The sequence below is a fragment of the Diplotaxodon limnothrissa genome, linkage group LG15 (genome assembly GCF_057381915.1).
Source record: "Diplotaxodon limnothrissa isolate DT_005_m linkage group LG15, D_limnothrissa_male_GT1.1, whole genome shotgun sequence".
Taxonomy (NCBI): domain Eukaryota; kingdom Metazoa; phylum Chordata; class Actinopteri; order Cichliformes; family Cichlidae; genus Diplotaxodon; species Diplotaxodon limnothrissa.
The window spans coordinates 22,690,682-22,711,288 of record NC_140610.1 but is presented as its reverse complement, the minus strand read 5'-3'; the positions used below and the strand labels follow the sequence as shown (position 1 = coordinate 22,711,288).

Sequence of the window (20,607 nt, the reverse complement as noted above, 5' to 3'; positions counted from 1 at the left end):
GATGATGCTCATGAAAAGAGATATGGTAGATGCTGTTTCACTTTTTAGATGAGAGAGTGAATGTGAAAAGTCATGGGTTATTTTTTTTTTTGTCTTACGTATTGGTTGTTTTGAACTAATAACATAATATTGTTTTGGTAAATGGACTTATATAACACTTTTATATAGCTACTCTTTCAGAGCACTCAAAGTGCTTTATACAACAAATTCATTCACCCAAGCAGTTAAGTGCTCCCTATCTAACATTAATACTCATTCACACTCCGATGGAAGCATCGGAGAGCAACATGGGGTTAGTATCTTGCCCAAGAATATTTGGCATGCAGACTGGAGCAGACTGGGATCAAACCACCACCCTTCTGGTTAGTAGCTGACCTGCTCTAACACCTGAGCTACAGACACCAAACTGAAAATCATTTATGTTTCAAAAACAGACATGTTACCACACATATATATTTCTGTTTTGACCTAAACTGTTTCTGCCAGAGGGGTATGTGTTGACGTTTTATTCCAAGAAACCTTTTCTGTTTGCTGCTGGTCATAAAAGTTTAGCTGATAGCATCCTATCACAGTACATGACATCATTACTGTCTAAGGCGCAGCTTCAAATGCATCCTGAACAGTGCGGACAAAAATTAGAAATAAGAAAAAGTACTAATAAATTTTTTTTTGCCACTGTAAATAAATGCTTTAAATAAAGGATCCAGATACTTTCTTCATTTTAAGAAGAAACCACTTTAGAGCCTGTGTCATTTTGTTATAACTGCACATATTGAAGTGTTCACTGAAAAAAGATAATGTTGGATTTATTTAATTTAATAGTGGACATTGGATAAACACAGATGCTTTGCTTTGGCAGCAACTTAAACAATCAACTTAAAATGAGGTGTTAAATATGACAAAGATGCTTACATAAATCCAACAGATGGCCAGTCTCCTTTTTTCATTGTTGGTTATAATAGTAAGAACACTAAAACTAATAGAAACAAAAATGTTTTTAGTCAGTTTTCAGTCACATTAACCAATGTGGCAGTGGTTAAGTATTGTTTAGCCTGATTCACTAAAAGCTGTATGAAGAAAAACTGCTGCTAATCTGAATTTTGAACTGTAGTGAACATTTATTCAGTCTTAGCAATTTAGCAAACTCCAGAAAAATTATGAGGACCTAAAGATGCTTCTTATAGACTACTGGGTGTGTTAACCATTTGTGTTTCTGACTTTTATGTGGTTATCATGAGAGGCTCAAACCTCCAGAGCTCTGCTGCTGTTGTACTCACATTCTCACCAAAACACTTCCCCCTTCACTTCTCAGAAAAAGATAAAATTAAACTTCAGAAGTGCGATGAGGAAGCATCAGCCCACAGATCACTAACACATATTTTTTTGTGCTCTCATCTAGCTGCTAGAAGTGGTGACTGCAGCAGTATTGCAATGTTTGATAGTGAGTAAGATAAATTCTTGAGGGTAATGAGACTGACTTTTGCTCTGTTTCCATGTGTGCTCACAAAAGCTTTCTACAAAAGAGCTGCAATAATGAAAGCATTTAACTAAATTTCTTAAATTTTAATTTAAGACAGTTAAGTGTTTTAGCCCTGCAACAGACTGGTGACCTGACCAGGGTGTACCTCGTTTCTCACTGAAGGAAAAAAATGTCCATCCCGGTTTTCCCTCCACGGCACGAGCGATAAGCAGAGTTCTGTCCTTTCCTTCTAAGATTCCTAATTATTTAAAGTAACACTCAGGTATGCCATTCAGCGTGTTAGTACGAGCTCGGGAGCAGCTTGGGAGAACAAGAAAACAGAGACTGCTTTAGGTTGTCTTCCCAATCGACTCAAAGGTTTATTTAGTACATAACAGCTTATATAGAGGAAAAAAAGGTTCGTGTGTCAGCAAGTTCTCAGTTCAAACCAGTACAGACCAAATAAGGAAACGTCTTCCTGCCTTGTGAGCAAAGAAGTATCCTTTGTGTAGTTTATCAGTTCAGCTACAATTTATGATCATCCCAGCAAAATACACTCCTAGACATAGAATACAGAGTTCTTTCATTAGTGAATTCTGAAACAAACCACCTGGCCTTTAACGAGCCTTTTTCTAAGAGATAAAGAAGGGAGGATGGGAGTAAGGAAGTGGTCTCGTCTCTGTGGTATTTTCGACCTTGGGGTACCAGCCTGTGATTCTTACACATCAATTCTTGGGTCAGAGAGAAAGAGAAAAACAACTAGTAAATGGGCCTAATTGAGTAACAGTTTCATGTATGATATCAACTATAAAACAATATCCTGTAAATGCTATCATGGTATCAAAATATCACAACAGTTCCCTCCTTTTATCATGAAATGATAACATAGTATAAAGACAGAATGTAATAACATAATATAAAGACAAATCATAAACATAAAACAAATCATAAATGTAACTGGTCCTTCGAGCAAGCTTAATATCAAAAATTCCGAGAGCGTATACATGGTATCACACAACAGACAATAATCATCGAAAACATGCTGCAACGGTTACAAAGGCTACAATTAGTTCCTTCCATTATCCAAACGTGTCCTGCAGCCACTTATGTAGCCACTGACCGTGGCCTGTATTGGCAATTAGTTCTATCTTCAATGCTTCAAGTCTATTCATAGCTTGTGTGAATGGACCGTTAGGGGCGGTATTATTGGGAATGAAAGTACAGCATACATCAACGGTTACTAGACCACAGGTACCGATCCAATTAACAGGTAAAGCTAATCTAAGGGTATTATTGCACATCCAATAAGCATGTGGGATTGGTCTAGTTAGGCGCGTGACCATGTGTGATTTAACTAACTCCCCCCAGTCAGTGTCATTTAATACACCGTCTGGGGGAACAATGATCGAGTCTCTGCTCGAACTTGAACTGTGTGTGTGTTCCTCCAGATATGATAAAACTTCAGCCACAGAGACAGCTAGCCATGTCTCATTACAGCGTGCACCTGGGGAGTCAGAGAAGAATGTATAGTTATCCTTTGTATAATCTATGTGTGTGTCTGGGCCAGTTAACTTTAGTCTGCGCAGACATATCATACTAGTATTAAAATGGAAAGGGATCTGTCCTAAGGGCAGTGAGGGTTTTAACCTATTCTTAGGGCGTTTCATTGGGGCGCAGGTCCCTGCGGTGTCAGTAGATAACTTCAATAATTCGCCTAATGGAGTCTCAGGGTTAGTTGGTGTGTGTGTGTGTCTAAGTAGGCAGTCGAGAGGGCTCAGAGTCAACTGTAAAGTGTCTTTAAGGAGAGCATTATCTCTGCCGATTTTCTCTAGTCCCTCAGTGAGGGGGAAACCGGATATGGGGTATCCTACTATTACCTGTTCTGGATTAGCCTTTGAACAGACATAACAGTTACTGTTTCCTAAGTCACGAGCGGCTGTTCTGGCATTTTCATACCAGGCGTTAGCTCCTGCTCTAGAGGGTGCATAAAATGGTTTATTAGTGGCGTCTATGTTGTCATTTACTGATTTTAGGGAACGTGAGGAGTGCATTAAGTAGGTGTCTTGCAAAATAGAGCATGAGGTATCGTCAGCAAAATATGACCTGCAGAAATATGAACATGGTTGCAGTTTACAATACAAAATAGCAAAGAAAAATCCTAAGGTTAATGCGATAGATATGATAAATAACCTAAATATATAAGAAAATATATAAGAAAAACAGCTTCAGTCGTCTTCTGGCCTGGTCCCAGGTTCGAGAGACACAGAATAAGCGTCGTATGATGACAATGGGCATTTCATTTCCTCCATGATCAGGATGAAATGAGTCTAGCTTTATCAGGTTAGACATCATGTGGTACTTTTGGCTTTCTATTCCTGCTGGATGTTCGAGTACCTTGCTGTGGCTCTTTCAGACGTTGTGTGTTAATCAGTGATTGTGTGTGTGTATGTACATTGGATCCGGGCGCTGGCTCGCCTGAGATGTCATCTACCTGTGTGTGTTTATTTGTTCTGGTTCCGGGCGTTGGCCCGCCGGAGATGTCATCTGCTTGATCCGACGCCTGAGATGGTCCGATTGGGCTGGTCTTAACCCTGCTGGCATGAATCCACTGAGGTTGTCCGTCTGTGAGGATGCTGGTTCTTCGTCACTGCCAGTACAGCCTGGGGGCTGGAAAACGCGGCCTCCCAGAGTGTCCTTGGTTTTAGCAACTTCTCCAACACGCATCTCCTTGTCTCCACTGGTGGAACTGTGGAGGGGAAAGGCTGAGAGAGACAAACTTTCTGATAGTTATTATTCAGTTTTTCTACCAAATTGTAGACATAGTCGGACAATGCAATATCTACATCACCTTCTACTAGCGGTGCCCCTCTGGAAGCTGACCATGGTGTTGAAAATAGTCTTATTTCAAATGGAAATAATTTGGTTACTGCAGATGGAGTCATAATGTATGAAATGGAAAATCTGGTTTTGGTAAATGCTGATGTTTTGCTTTCGAGCTACCTACATTAGTTCGCGCACATGTTAGACAGGTTGCTAATATGCTTTTTACTGCATGTGATGTTTTCTCAATTACAAATCTTGATTTTATTGCCCCTATTACCCCTCTTTGTCCGACATGACTCACACAGTGAAAATGTCGGGCAAGGACTGGCATCAGGGAATATGGGAGGGCAATCAAACCCTTAAGATTTTGTATAAGCCATCTCTGTCATCTAAGGTACAGTCATTATTCTCCCAATAGGTGTAATCACATGCAGAGGCTTGCTCTTGTATGAATTTTAAATCAACATTTGTTTCTAAATAGTCTGGGAGTGTAACAAGTGGCAGCTGTAGGGGCACAGATAATACTTCCTGCGGAGGTGGGAGCTGTGATGCAGCTGCAGCCTTGGCTGTCACGTCTGCTAAGGCATTACCTGTTGCTTCGTCTGTGTCAGCTGTACTGTGTCCTTTCGTTTTTACAACTGCAATGGCCGATGGTAGCTGTATAGCCTGAAAAAGTCTTTGAACAAAATCAGAATTTAGCAATTTATTTTCCATCAGCAGATCTAAATCCTCTCTGTCTCCACAATGTGCCAAAGTCATATACGACGCCAAATGCATAGCGGCTGTCTGTGTAAATCGTCACATGCTTATCCAAATGTAGCTCACAGGCGCGTATTAAAGCCATGAGCTCTGCTTTTTGTGCTGAGTGAAATGGTAATGAGTGAGCCTCTAGTATGATGTCAGGCACTGTTACCACTGAATAGCCACAAAGAAATGAGTTGTCACTCGGCCTTGAACAGGACCCGTCCACATAAACCGTGGCTGAGTCTGGGATAGGTGTTTGCTCTAAATCTGGACGTGGTGCTGTGGATTCCTGTATACGTGTCATGCAGTCATGATCGTCAAGCCTGTCTGAGCCATCCTGTCGGTCAGAAGAACACAGCATAGGATCAATAAATGTGCTGGCGAATTGGGTGTGCTGCTCGCTTTTATGGTGAGGTTTGCTGTGGAGGTCAGTGTAGCTTCATAACCTGAGCGACGTTGTGCGGTCATGTGTTGTGTAGTTATGTTTGCTAGAATGGTCGTGACCTGGTGATTGGTGTGTAGAATAGTGTCATGTGAGAGTGTAAGCTTCTCGCAGTCCCTTATCATGATAGAGCAAGCTGCTACTGCCCTCAGGCAGGCCGGCATTCCCTGAACAATTCAGGCAGCACCTTTGAGTGGCGGAGATCAGCACTCCCTTTAATGCATTGAAAGAGGCAGTCATTTCTGTGGACCACAGTATTCGAGGAGGCTTGTCTTTTTTACAACAGTCACGCAGAATGTGGTCATGAAAAGAACAGTCTGGTATCCACTGTCTGCAACAGTTCACCATGCCCAGGAAGGACAACATTTCCTTCTGTGTAGTGGGCCGAGGGACAGAGGTCACAGCTTTGACCCTGTCTGTAGTCATGGAACGTTTTCCGTGAGACAGTGTGAATCCCAAATATTGAACAGAAGTCTGACAGTACTGCATTTTCTTTGCTGATGCTTTGTGGCCAGTCTTTTGGAGGTGCTGGAGAAGCATGTGTGTAGCAGTTTGACATAGTTTTTCACTTTCAGCACAGAGGAGGAGGTCATCCAGTACAGCCCTGGAGGAGTGAAGCTGTCCAGGGTAGCACGGACCACCATTGAGAAAGCAGCAGGGCTGTCTACCATGCCTTGGGGCAAACGAGTCCAAGTGTACTGCTTATTTCTATGTGTGAATGCAAATAACGGCTGTGTGTCTTCATGCACAGGTACTGAGAAAAAGGAGCGGAGCATAAATCCACCACGGTAAAATGTGTATGCAATGCATGTCAATATGCTGTGAACATCTGAAACGAGAGGTGGCAGAGGAATGTTGACTGCATTAATTTGCCTTAAGTCTTGTATGAAACGCCATACGCCAGGTTTGTTAGGCTTTGGCACAGGATTGACAGGAGTATTATATGGAGATACTGTAGGCTTTATTACTCCTGTAGTCAATAAATCTCCTATCATGACATCTAGGGCTGCGGCTTTTTCGGCAGAAATGGGATGTTGCTTGACATATACTGGCTTGTTGTGTTTTAATAGGTGTACGTGATAAAGTGTACAGTCAATAAATCCTATATCATTCTCACTTTTAGACCACAATGTCATATTCTGGTATTCAGCTGGCAACGTAAGTGCAGAAATAGTACAGTGGATAGGGTAGGTTAGATCTATGTGACGACATGGTGTAGTTATGTCATAACCTATGTCTGAGTTATGTGACAAAATCACTGTTTGACCTTAGAGAAACAAAAGTGTGGCTCCCAGTCATGGGATTACCTGGTAGTGGCGTCTGTACACGTTTTTTTGGCACAGTGTGTGACATAGAGTACCGGACAAAAAGGATGTTGAGTTCATTCTCTGCTGAGGGTCCAGCTGACACAGAGGATGTTCCTTCTCCATCATGTCGGTACATAGGGCAGAGAAAACATAAGCTGTTATCAGTGTCAGCAAACATTTCACCCTTTATGTTAAATGAAATACACAAATTCATTTTTGCTCTGGGTGTCTGCGGCTGCTGGAAAACTGAGCCACAATAAAAACACATATCTCTACTTTTATCCTTCCGTCCTCTGAAACTTCCTTGCTGTGCTGGAGCGGGTAATCCTGCATACATTAGTTTCTCACTTTCCTCTGAGCCTTCTACATCAAAATTCAACTTTATCTTAACACTTTTAGCTTTCGTGGTAATATCTGCACTGGCCTTCAGTTTTACTGACCTGTTTTCTGGCGATAATCGTTCGGGATAGGGCTCCGGAAATAAATTAGAATGCATTGAACTTCTTAAGTTGTAGACAAAGTCAGTCCCGTAAGCACTTCCGCATGTTCTGGATACGTGATCATGGACGTCTTCACCGATTCGCGGACGTAGGTTACACGTAACCGGAAATGGGAGTTGTACTGAGCCGTTATTTGAGACTTTATTTTGTATTTTATTAATTTTTGGTTTTACAGGTACTTTAGATTTTTTATCGGACCTGTCTGTGGTCTTTGAATAATTCTGACCCATGTTCAGTGATTTCCAGAGGGGTTTACACGCTAGGAGGATTTAGGTTAGTATTTTCGCTGCGGCACAGCTGAGGTCACTTTAAATTTATTGCTAGCAATTTTTGTTTGGGTGAGCAACTCTCACTTAACGAGCAACTTCTCGCTTAACAACAGGCAACTTCCTGTGTCACTTTTTGGTGAGCAACTTCTCACTTAACGAGCAACTTCTCGCTTAACGAGCAACTTCTCGCAAAACAACAGGCAACTTCCTGTGTCTTTCTGCTTTTAATTTACTGCTTTTAACCCTTGAGACCCGTGTTTTTTTTTTTTTGTTTTTTTGTTTTTTTTTTCAAAAGAAAAATTAAACAATTAATTATTATTATTTTTTTTACGTATAAATGTGTTGTGTCTTTCCACTCACTCCACTTGATTATAACTGATTTATTTATAACATTTTATATAAAAGAAAAACGAGAAGCACATTAATTCATAGTAATTTAACATAAAATTGTTTGATAGTGTTAATTTGGAAAGCCACAACTCTAGCGGGTCCACCAACACCACACAAGGGTTAATTTACTTTATTCGGGGACTGAGGAAGTCGTCAGTGTATCTCTCTGGATCACTAAGTGAAACTTCGTCAGCATATCCCGTTTTTTTTATGGATCGATCACTGAGAGAGGTATAATACGGTCTTTATATAAATATGAAAGACGCATATTTACCTTCTGTCAGTCCATCCCACTTCTGACACCAAATTGAAGGAAAAAAATGTCCATCCCGGTTTTCCCTCCACGGCACGAGCGATAAGCAGAGTTCTGTCCTTTCCTTCTAAGATTCCTAATTATTTAAAGTAACACTCAGGTATGCCATTCAGCGTGTTAGTACGAGCTCGGGAGCAGCTTGGGAGAACAAGAAAACAGAGACTGCTTTAGGTTGTCTTCCCAATCGACTCAAAGGTTTATTTAGTACATAACAGCTTATATAGAGGAAAAAAAGGTTCGTGTGTCAGCAAGTTCTCAGTTCAAACCAGTACAGACCAAATAAGGAAACGTCTTCCTGCCTTGTGAGCAAAGAAGTATCCTTTGTGTAGTTTATCAGTTCAGCTACAATTTATGATCATCCCAGCAAAATACACTCCTAGACATAGAATACAGAGTTCTTTCATTAGTGAATTCTGAAACAAACCACCTGGCCTTTAACGAGCCTTTTTCTAAGAGATAAAGAAAAAGGGAGGATGGGAGTAAGGAAGTGGTCTCGTCTCTGTGGTATTTTCGACCTTGGGGTACCAGCCTGTGATTCTTACACATCAATTCTTGGGTCAGAGAGAAAGAGAAAAACAACTAGTAAATGGGCCTTATTGAGTAACAGTTTCATGTATGATATCAACTATAAAACAATATCCTGTAAATGCTATCATGGTATCAAAATATCACAACACTCACCTGATGACAGCTGGGACAGGCTCCATCTCCTCCCTGAGACCCTGATAACGATAAGCAGAAGAGAATAGATAGATGGATGGTTAGGTGCTTTATTTTTAAGATTTTTACAACTTCCTCTTGCACAGTTTCGTGTTGATGTTGTCAAAGAGAGAGTTTGATAACGGAAGAGGAACTCGTTACTAGGACAGCACAATGTTGGCAATTCACTTTACTTACCATGAGGGTCTTCAGGAAGTATAACCTGGACTCAAACGTGCTGCTGACATTCTGCTGCTCGTCCATTGAGAACCTGCTGAGATGCTATATCACAGTAAGGTACGGCAACTGCAACATGGCAGACAGAGAGGGCTTTAGAGAGTAGTTAAGGCAGCACAGAAGATCATTGGCTGCCCCCTTCCCTCCTTGATGGACCTTTATACCTCACACTGCCTCAGCAGAGCAACAAACATCATCAAGGACAGCTCCCACCCTGGTTTTGACCTGTTCAACCTGCTGCCCTCAGGGAGGCAGTATGGGTGCAAAAGTACAAAGACTAACAGACTCAACAATAGTTTCTTTCCAAAAGCCATAACCACCCTGAACTTAAACATGCGCTGACTACTCCCCTCTATACACAGACTATGCAAATTACCATCATTACAGTGCAGTATTTAATATATGCAGTAAAGCCACAGTGTAAATATAAACTCCTTATTTATTTTTGATATATGTATGTAGTGCTGCAGAACTGCCATATAATCTATAAATAGTTTCTCCTTGTCTTTTATGTTTTCTAATGAAAACACATCCAAAAAAGCTCCAGTAAAAAGACAAATGAAAACAATGTACCAGACAGTTAGCATGCAGTCAGGAAAATTGATAAAACTTTGAATCTGTCCTCAAGTGCAGTCGCAAAAACAATAAAACGCTAAGACTAAACTGATTCACATGAGGACCACACCAGGAAAGGAAGACCAAGAGTTACCTCTGCTGCTGAGGATGAATTGAGTTACCAGCCTCAGAAATTGCAAGTTAACATCTCCACAGATTAGAGCCCAGATAAAGTTCCAGTAGCAGACACATCTCTACATCAGCTGTTCAGAGGAGACTGTGTAAACCAGGCCTTTATTGTCAAATAGCTGCTGTGGAGATACAGAAATTCTATTATTGCTGACATATAATCTGCATCATTATAACTGCATTAATAACATTCTTTACAGCATTATTCCATTTAATAATATTTCTTACAGTATTGATACTGCATTAAAGTTGTTGATTGAAGATGTCCATTTTAGGATCCTTCCATTATGTTAACTTTTATTACAAGTACGGTTGGAAGTATTTTATACACATTGCATATCTGTGCTTATTTTGAGTTGATGTTCGGTTCATTAAGCTTCACTGGCGTGACTGTCCAGGTGATACATGCTGAGGGAAACTAGAACATAGAAGGATAACTGCAATGCATGCTTGCAGTACATATAATACATATAATCTAGGAATGTGTCAGGCCTGAGGCCTTAACTCATTTGGTGTCTTACTATATTTTATTCTACTTGGTAACAGATGACTGGAGGCGATAACCAGCCCTCAGACACTCTGAGGGCTTGAGATTATTACCTTGTATGGAAGGTGTTATCAAAATGAGAAGTTCTATGTCTGTTTATAGCCATTAAAGATGTACAAGATGTACCATTAACTGTGACTAATGTCTGGAACCTATTTTAATCTGTAATTGAGGCCATGGGGGGCGTGTACCCCACTGCTTTATAAGTGTCCACAACATGTATTTTGGTCAGAAGACATATGTTGATGTTTTCTCCGAGCTGTTAATAAACTCACCGTTTGATTGCACTTTTCTGGGGCCTCCGTGGTTTGTGACACTGCTCTACATTGATTGATTTCACGACACTGCTAAGAAACAATGATTAAGGAAAAGCAAGATGCAGTAGAGATTTGTTTGGGCAAGGAAACACAAGCAATGAACACCAGACCACTGGAAATCTGTGCTTTGGTCTGATGAGTCCAAATTTGAGATCTTTCCTTCCATCCATCATGTCTTTGTGCCAAGCACATAAGGTGAATGGATTGTCTCTACATGCATGGTTCCCACTGTGAAGCATGGAGGTGCTTCACAGTGGTGTGAGGTGTGATGGTGTAGGGGTACTTTGCTGGTGACACTGTTGGGGATTTATTTAAAACTAAACCAGGATGGCTACCACAGCATCCTGCAGTGACATGCTGTTCCATCCGGTTTGTGCTTATTTGGACCTCTTTTTCAGGGTCCTCTTTAGTCCGCTTTTTCAACAAGACAATGACCCAAACACACCTCCAGGTTGGGTAAGGGCTATTTGACCAAGAAGGAGAGTGATGGAGTGCTGTGTCACATGGCCTGACCTCCACAGACACCTGACCTAAACCTAACGGATATATCCTGATGGACAGCAGGCAAAAGAGCCAACAAGTGTTCAGCATCTCTGGGAACTAATTCAAGACTGTTGGAAAACCATTTTAGGAGACTACCTTATGAAGCTCATCGAGAGAATGGCACAAGTGTGTAAAACAGTAATCAAAGCAAAGGGTGGCTATTTTGAAGAATCTAAAATATAAAACATGTGAGCCGTGAAGGATTAAATAATATCTTCTAGTCCAATATCCTGGAGGCCTACACAGAGATGTTGTGTTCTGTAATATGTTTATATCATATTGCACCACTAGAGGGTGGTGTCGCAAAATAAGAGTAAAGCGGAGTCAGTAAAGGTTTAGAGATAGAATACAGTTAGATGGCTAGCTGATAACTGATGTGTGTCACTGCTACCTCTTCGATGTTAGTCTGTGCTGAATTCATTAAAGAGCACTGTTCTTCATGAGGATTGGTTTATTACCGGCCGCTACTACATTTTGGCGACGAGTAACCCCTGCATGGTTTTTTTTTTCTGCTTTGAGTTTTTTTGCTGAGTCATCATGACTGCAAACGTCCATCCGCCGCCGATGTTTTTGCCTTGCCCTGGAGATCCTGCTTTGCCATTCAACATGTGGATGCGTATGTTCAACAATTATTTGCTTGTGATCAATGCAACAGGGAATGCTTGGCCTGAAGCACGAAGAAGAGCTACTTTACTTCACTGCTTAGGAACTGAGGGACAAAGGATTTTCTACTCACTGCCAAACACAGGTGACACTTTCGCCTCTGCTGTTACTGCCCTAGAACAATACTTTTCACCCAAGGTAAATGTTGTTGTGGAAAGACATGCTTTCAGACAGTGAACACAAGCTTCACATGAGACTGTTATCCAGTATGTGGCCAGCTTGCGTGACCTTGCTTCTAAATGTGAGTTTGATGACAGGACAGAAGAAATGATCCGTGATCAGCTAGTTGAACCTGTGTCTAGCCCCAGCATAAGAGAAAGACTCTTGCTGGAACCTGATTTGACACTAGATAAAGCTGTTACACTGGCAACACAAATGGAATCTGCAGTTCAACAAGCTAAATCCATAGCTGCAGACAGTAGTACCCCGGTCCAAGCTGTGCAGTCTCACTCGCACTCCATGCAGAGGAAACATAAGTACAATGCTCACCCTGCAAAGCCATCTCATGCAACAAAAACATCTAAGAACTGTTTTAGATGTGGTTCAAACAGTCATTTAGCCAACTTTCGTCAGTGTCCTGCTGCCAAAGCTACTTGTAAACTGTGTCATAAAATTGGACATTTTGCTCGTGTCTGCTGCTCATCCAAGACAAGAGATGTACGGGAAGTCCATTTACCAAAACTCACAGTCCTTTACTTAACAGATCCTTCTCATGCATCAAAAGGATTGCAATGCTGCATAAATGTGAGAACACCTACCTCATCAGCTAAGGACATTGAACTGATTGTGGACACAGGTTCTGCAGTTTCTATCCTGCCTAACCACATCTATGAAGAGCACTTCAGTGGTACGCCACTAAAACCACCTGACCTTCAACTAGTTACATACACGAAGAAAACAATCCCTGTGTTAGGCTGCCTGCAAGTCACAGTGAGCAGAGGAAATGCATCTGCCTCTGCTGTGTTTTTTGTTGTAAGGAAAGGAACTCCTCTTCTTGGAAGAGATCTGATGGAAGCGCTGAATGTCAGCATGGCAGGCAATACTGTTCTACCTCCATGTACTGATCCTACTGCTTCTGTGATGTCTACAAATCCATCACCTGCTTCTTGCATCCCTGCTGCCCCAGACATTGGCTGTGTGCGTGCCTTTGTGCATAAAGTGAAAGTTGACCCAACAGTCAAACCTGTGCGTCAGAAGCTGCGACGTCTCCCGTTTGCTGTGAGGGCTTCAGTTTCAGCAGAACTGGATCGTTTACTCAAAGCTGGTGTCATTGAACGGATTGATGCATCACCATGGGTATCCCCAATTGTTGTGACAGGACGGAAAACTGGTGGAATAAGGCTGTGTGCAGACCTCCGTGAACCAAACAAAGCTGTGATCACTGATTGCTACCCCTTACCACATGTGGATGAATTGTTTGCCAGCTTACAGGGTGCAAAAGTGTTTTCTACAATTGATCTTGCAAATGCATACTACCAGCTGCCCCTGCATGAAGATAGCAGAGATTTGACAGCATTCATTACACATGATGGACTCTTCAGATTCTGTAGAGTACCTTATGGACTGGCCTCTGCCCCCTCAGCTTTTCAGAAAATGATGGCTGAAATCCTTAAAGACCTCCCAGGTGTCCAAAACTACAGTGGAGCAAAAAAGTATTTAGTCAGCCACCGATTGTGCAAGTTCCCCCACCTAAAATGATGACAGAGGTCAGTAATTTGCACCAGAGGTACACTTCAACTGTGAGAGACAGAATGTGAAAAAAAAATCCATGAATTCACATGGTAGGATTTGTAAAGAATTTATTCGTGATTTGGCTGCTCTTGGGTTTTATAGGTAGAAAGGTAGAAGCCTGGGGATGCTAGTGTTAATGCGCATTATGGTCCAAAAAAATCGGTATTTGGAAGTGCACTCAATTTACAGCAGCTCTTGTTTGATAATAAATGTGGGCTTCATACCAGCGGATATCGAATGCCTATAAGAGGTTCTATACAATGTCAATACACAGACACACAGCAAACTAACCATCCTCTCTGGGACTGATTTAAGCAAAACAAAACAGTCAGATGATTCAAACTACTATTGACTCATTAATGTTGAATTCTCTCGTAGCTGCTCTATTTCCATGTTCTCCTGCGTGACTGATGGCCTTGAGTTTGAAATACGGTTCGTAAATATGTTTGTCTCTTAACAGGTGCCATTTCGGGGTCCTTATACACACACAATATAGTAATATTATGTTTAAGCATAATACGTATTACTCCGCTAGACTCCTGACATCTGTAGCCGTAATGTTAAGACAATCCATCAAGGATTCGTAGCTTACCAAAGTTTTATTAAAACATTTTTTGACAGATTTTTGAGCACCGTGTACGACATAAAATCGGTTCAAGGTCAGTAAGCACGGCCAGAATTCATACATAAGTTGCACCCAATTATAAGGCGTACTGTCAACTTTTTGAGAAAACTAAAGAATTTTATGTGCGCCTTATAGTCTGAAAAAGCTGCTGAAAATTTGGACACATTCACAGAGCTTCATCACACCATCACTAATTTGATCAAATCAAGTAGATATTTAAAGATTATAAGGCTATATTCTGGCCTGAAAACTCTTAAACGTGTATCTGGTGACACAGAAACAGCGGCATTGCAAAACATTATTTACTCTGTGCTGGGACAATTTCCTCCACCGTTGCTGCTTCTGATTTCCTACGAAATGCACTCTGGGAAAACTGTCTGACCCAGGTCCACACCTTGCACCGCCTGTAACCAATCAGATGTAAGAGTCTAGTAGTGTGGGGTTGTGTATGTACTATGTAGAAAAACATCTCGAAACAACATTAACAGGCGTGCTGTGTTGAAGATGGTGGGAAGTCTAAAGACAGTCCAGTGACAAACTCGTCAGTGTGTTAACCATTTGTGGTTCTGGTGTTTATCTGGTCATCATTACAGGCTCAACCCTCCAGAGCTCTGCTGCTGTTGTACCAACCGTCTCAACAAAACACTTCCCCTTCATTTCTCAGAAATAAATGACTTCATTGGTGCAATGAGGTGCCAAAAGGTCTCAGACCACTAATACATCTTATCTGTGTTTTTATCTAGCTGCTCAAAGTGGTGACTGCTGCAGTATCACTATGTTTCATTGTGGACGTAAAGACTTGAATTCCATCACAAACTAATTTGTGCTGCGAGAAACATGATCAAACACACTTTCTGCTTTTGCAGAATAAACTACATTTACAGAAGAGATGCATTCATGAAAACATTTATTTCAGCTCTTAGTTTTCACACGTTTAACTTCCTCTATTCTCCTCTACTGGAGTCCTCCCTGTGACGTACTGAAATAACAAAAAACTTGCAAATTGCATCGAATAAACGTAGAATGTGGAAAAGCTTTTTCATATATTTGATGTTTAAACGTCACAGGCAAGTTAGAGATCTTCCATACTGAGAACCAAATTCATCCAGCAAGTGTGTTGTTGATGTCACTATGAGGAAGTGAGCAGGAAGTCAGTGCTGTATTCATCTTTGTTACTGCCTCACTTGTGAACGTGAGAGCAAGAGTAGAGACTGAGAGAGACGGAGAAGCACGATGGCTGAGTTCAGATGGATTCAAATGTTTCTGTTCCTGATACTGACGCTTCAGTTTAAAGGTAAGAACACAGAGCACATTATAAATGAATAACCTGATGTTACATCATTCATCCTCTAACTGAGGCAGCCATGTTTTGTTTGCAACTTTCTGTTGAACCTTTGAAACCAGAGGTGAGCTAATTCTCACACTAACTATGAACATCACAGTCATATCCATGTTACAGTTTATTTTCCAAATGTATTTCTCTTTTCCACAGCAGCAGTAACTGGACAACGCGGCCCCACATTCCTGGTCAGACTTGGTGATGAGGTCACTTTGCCTTGTCAAAATGTGACAGTTGGTCAGCCTGAGTGTAACAGAACTGACTGGATCTTCAGACGTTTGAATGTTGCTGACACAGTCAGGCTGATTCATCTTGGTTTGATTGAAGAAAAGCACAAAAATACATCAGACAGACTGAGTGTTACAGCAAACTGCTCTCTGGTCATAAAGAACATCACAGTTCATGATGCTGGTCACTACACCTGCAGACACTACACATCACAAGACCAACAACACTGTGGAAAATCCTGTTCTTCTTTGTCCATCATCGACAGTGAGTATTTACATCATCCTTTCACATCAAAATGTCCTGTTAGAGAAACAAACTAAAATGTTACAGTAAGTATGACCACAGTGATGAAGTTAATTATCTTTATTGTTTGTTTTTCTCTCTCAACATGTCTCCATCTGTACGACTGAAGTGACTGAAGATGAGAACAATGGTACAGTCATCTTGTCCTGCTCTGTGTTGGAGTATGATCCATGTACACACACAGTACAGTGGATCTATGAGGGTGAAGAGAAATCCTCAGACATGCAGATATCACCACCAGGCTGCACTGCCACTGTGACATTTACAACATCTCACCTTAATCAGAAGATTTTTGAGTTATTAAAGTGTAATGTGATGAATAAGTACAGTAAGAAAGTGCAGCTGTTTCCTTTCAGCCGTCAGTCCTCAGGTGGGACAACAGGTGAGAATATTAACCTTAATAACACAATAACACAAAATAGAAATATCACACCTGTGTTTGTCATGACTGTTGTAAAGATAACAAAGTTTGTCCTAAGTGAACACTCTTCTTTTTAAATTTGTGTATTTGTTCAGATGGGGATAAATCATCAGATGGCAAAATATTTCTTTCTGTCCATCTCTTTGTGTTATCATTCATTTTTTACCTTGCTCAGTCACTCTCAGTGCGTTTCAGTCTCTTGTTACAATTTGTTGTTTTCAGCTCATCATAACTGCACCAGTGACCACATTAACATTATCATTTGGTTTTACAGATTCATTATATCTGTCTGTTCTTGTTCCTCTATGTTTAGCAAACTCTTAATTGTTCATCATTCATCACATGGAAGAAAACTAAAGGAGTTTAACAAATGAAAAGAAATCCGCAGATATGCAGATATTACCTTCAGGCAGCGCTGCCACCGTGACCTTTACAACATCTCACCTTCATCTGCTTTTTTGAGTTATCACTGTGTAATGTGTGAGGTGTGACATATAGTGAGCATATTAACCTTAATAACACACAGTGACACAGAGCAGCAATATCGTTATTGTTTTAAAGGTAACAAAGCTTTTTCTAAAAGAACACCTTTTTAAAAAATCTGTATTTGTTCTGCTGGAGCTGTACAGCTGAAGGTGTACTAAATGTTTATATTAAGTGTTTATTTTTGTGAGAACAATTCCAGACTTTGTAATGATATTTAAATATTGCAAATATAAAGGTAAACACACAAAACATATACTCACTACAACCTATAACACTGTCTGTATTTATAATATGTGAAATCTTTGTTTTTTCTCCATAAAACAAAAATCTGAAACAAAACCTGAAGATTCAGATTTTCCATCATTGTTGAGATGCATCATTATGTCTGTGGGTTTAGCAGTGCTCTTAATATCTGCTGTTACAGTCAACATGTGGGCAAAGACTAAAGGTGAAAACATTCACAGATTAAACTTTTATACCAGAGACGCGTTGATGAAGTTGAAATTTACTCTCTCTTTTTCTTTTAGTAAACAAACCACAAAAGGAAAAAAGGACTGTGAGTATAAACACTGAATATTCAGATAATTGATCATGATTATGGTTTTTATGTTTTTGGATTCTGAAATCTTCTTTAATTGTAATTTATTGGATGCAACATAAAGATAATTTTAAAGAATTTCCACAAATTTACATTTAAACAACATTTAAATCTATTTGGAGTTTTTTGTTTCCAAGTGTTTTGTGTTTTGTGTCGGGGTGGGTTTCAGTAATCAATTTTCCAATTAAAATCGATTTTAGCTTGAATAACGTGATATCGATTCATTAAAATCCTAAATAACTTTTTAAATTTAAATGTATTTTGCCAGAAACACCAGAAGCTCAGGTTAAAACTTTAATTTCAACAACCACCACACAGCAAAAACAGTAAATGAGAGCAGATAATGGATTCCACACAAAGTGCGGACCTGAAACATCAGAATCAGCGAGCTGTCAGCTTTCTCACCCGACGCCACGTACACGGACACGTCGCCGGCTCACAGATTCTAATGCTACAGGTTTCATTACTTTCTGACCAAAATTCACTGAAAGAAGATACAAACTACGCTTCACATTTGATAAATATTGTTATTAATTCCCACCACGATAAAATCACACTTCCTACACAGCTCTCTCTCTCTCTCTCTCTCTCTCTCTCTCTCTCTCTCTCTCTCTCTCTCTTGCTCGCTCTCTCTCAGTGTTTCCCATCTCAAATCTCTGTTTTCTGCTTTATTCGTTTGCTTATTACGCACCAGCCTACCATTGTGTACAGTGCTGACGGCCGCTGTTTTGGTTGTTGTTGTTGTTGTTGGTTTTCTTTTCAAAAATGACCTCCAACAAGAAAGCCACATTTCTGGTGTTCGATACAGAAGAAATTTAAACTTTTTAAAATTCTGCCAAATTGCGAAATGCTTAGCTGTGTCCCTATTAATACCTCTGTAACTTTGCTCTGCTTCACTTCAGCAGCATTTGGTAATGTTCATATGCGGATTCATGGTTTTCTTCAGTTTGTGTTCTATTGCAGAATATTTTTAGCCAGGCCAGGAAACTCTCCTTCATGTTTTTCTGTGTTTTATCCTCAGTTACTTGGACACAAAGTCATTTGCTGTGATGCTTACACTTCTGATAAAGTCTCACAAGTGTCAGCTTTCTGTTTATAGATGTAAAAATATGGATAAGTGGTCAGAATTGTAACAATTTTGACTGAGGTAAAATTTCCCTGATTCAAATCGACTTAAATAGAAGAAATCAGAGACGATACCCAGCCCTAGTTTTCTGTGTTCTCTTGTATCTAGTCAAGTCTTCATCTCTGCATTAAGTATTTACTTGTTTATATACTTCATGTTTTATTTTGTTAATCTCGTGCTTCAGTTAAACTTCCTGTCTGTGATTGTGTCTGTTTATCCGTACCGCATCTCCACTTCCACAAGTTTTCCCTGTGTGTATTTATCTCCTCTTTGTTCCTTCTCAGGTATTCTGTTGTTTTCTACCGTGTGTTCTCAGTAAGTGGGATTCTGTTTTTTGTTTGTCTTCACTGGAGCTTTGTACTCTTGGACTGCTGTCAACCACGTGTAAATATGTCATGTTAAATCCTGCCTGCTTGTTTTGTAGAGTCTGCTTTTGGGTCCCTACAGCTGATAAATGCAGTTATTTGTTCCTATGAACTGTGAACATACACACAGGAGAAGACTAAAGAGAAGAATACACTGTGCTCACTGTTAGAGTGAAATTACATGTTATCTCAGGAAATAATTTTTTTTGGGGGGGTGACGGTTTTCTAAAGAAAAAATAATCTGTGCACGGAGATGATGCAGACACAAACCTGAAAACTCCAAACAGTCCAAACATATGAATATCAGTTATATGAGAGAATCTAAAGTGTGTTGTGTTGTTTTCCACAGGTGCAGAATGATGAAGATGACGGTACAGTGACCTTTGAAAACTCTCGAGACCCTTCTGCTTCTGTCAGACTCCACTGATCATTAACATCAACTCAGCAAAGAAACAAGGTGACTTCTGCTGAAGATCATCTCATCACATTTTATATGTGAAGAACACAGACTCACGAGATTTTCAATGTCCTTACACTCCACTTTTCATCCAGTAAGATGAGGATTTTATCATACAGTGTTTCCTGCCATGTTCACATAAACCTCCCGTGTCGAGCTACATACCGTCTCTCTCCCTCTGCTTTTACTCTTTTTGTCTCTCCATATGTTGTGTTTGTGAGAGAGAGACTGATCAGCTACATCTGTCTCAAATACCTAATCACAGCCATTTAAACACACTTTCATCCACTCAGTCATTTCTAGATTGTTGTGTTAGGTGTGTCTGTAGCATCACTCAGTCTCCATAGAAGAACCTTGACTTCTTTGCATTTCCTGTTTTCTCCTCTGACTAATCTTAAATTTCTTTAAATTTCCTCCTCCTGATCAAATACTCAGTTCTGGAATAACTGCCTGCTCTTCCTCCACCACTCACCAAACCCAGCAGCTGGAACCATTCACCCTCACCTGCATTTTCAAAGTCTTTGTCATAAAACTCTCAACCTGATTCCAGTGTTACAGCCTGCTTTAAAGTCCACTTCTTCTGTTTAACAATAATAATAATCAAAAAGCAAATGTAATTTCTAACCTGCATATAAATCTGAATGAAACAGTTTGATCTCACCTTCATCCAACATGAACATGTAGATGCATCATTTACCTGTCAGAGTCCGAATGACTGATAGTTCTTAAATCATCCGTCACTCTGCGTTATGTGATCTGTAACAACTTGTTTTTGTTATAACTCGTGAAAATATAACTGAAAGTATTTATGAAGCATTTTCTATCATGTGTGTACATTTGTGTGTGGACAGCTCACATTCCCATATGGAAAAGACATATATATATATAAATCTTATAAAGTTTGTATCTGTCTTGTGTGAAACTTGTATGA

The 20,607-nt window shown here is 40.2% G+C and overlaps 1 protein-coding gene across 1 annotated transcript; it reads left to right on the top strand.

Annotated features, from left to right (window-relative positions):
• The first annotated feature begins 15,586 nt into the window (after nt 1–15,586).
• LOC146617520 (uncharacterized) lies at nt 15,587–19,646 on the top strand. Its single transcript, XM_085373475.1, has 7 exons — nt 15,587–15,647; nt 15,846–16,184; nt 16,333–16,605; nt 16,740–16,760; nt 17,477–17,578; nt 19,139–19,158; nt 19,569–19,646. Exons 1-7 carry the CDS (start codon nt 15,587–15,589, stop codon nt 19,644–19,646), a joined length of 894 nt encoding a protein of 297 aa, XP_085229601.1.
• Nucleotides 19,647–20,607: the final 961 nt, after the last annotated feature.

Coding starts and splice junctions, on each gene's coding strand:
- LOC146617520 (XM_085373475.1), top strand. CDS start 15,587: ATGGCTGAGTTCAGATGGATTCAAATGTTTCTGTTCCTGATACTGACG. Junction 16,185..16,332: donor TTCTTTGTCCATCATCGACA/GTGAGTATTTAC, acceptor GTACGACTGAAG/TGACTGAAGATGAGAACAAT. Junction 17,579..19,138: donor CATGTGGGCAAAGACTAAAG/GTGAAAACATTC, acceptor GTTCCTTCTCAG/GTATTCTGTTGTTTTCTACC.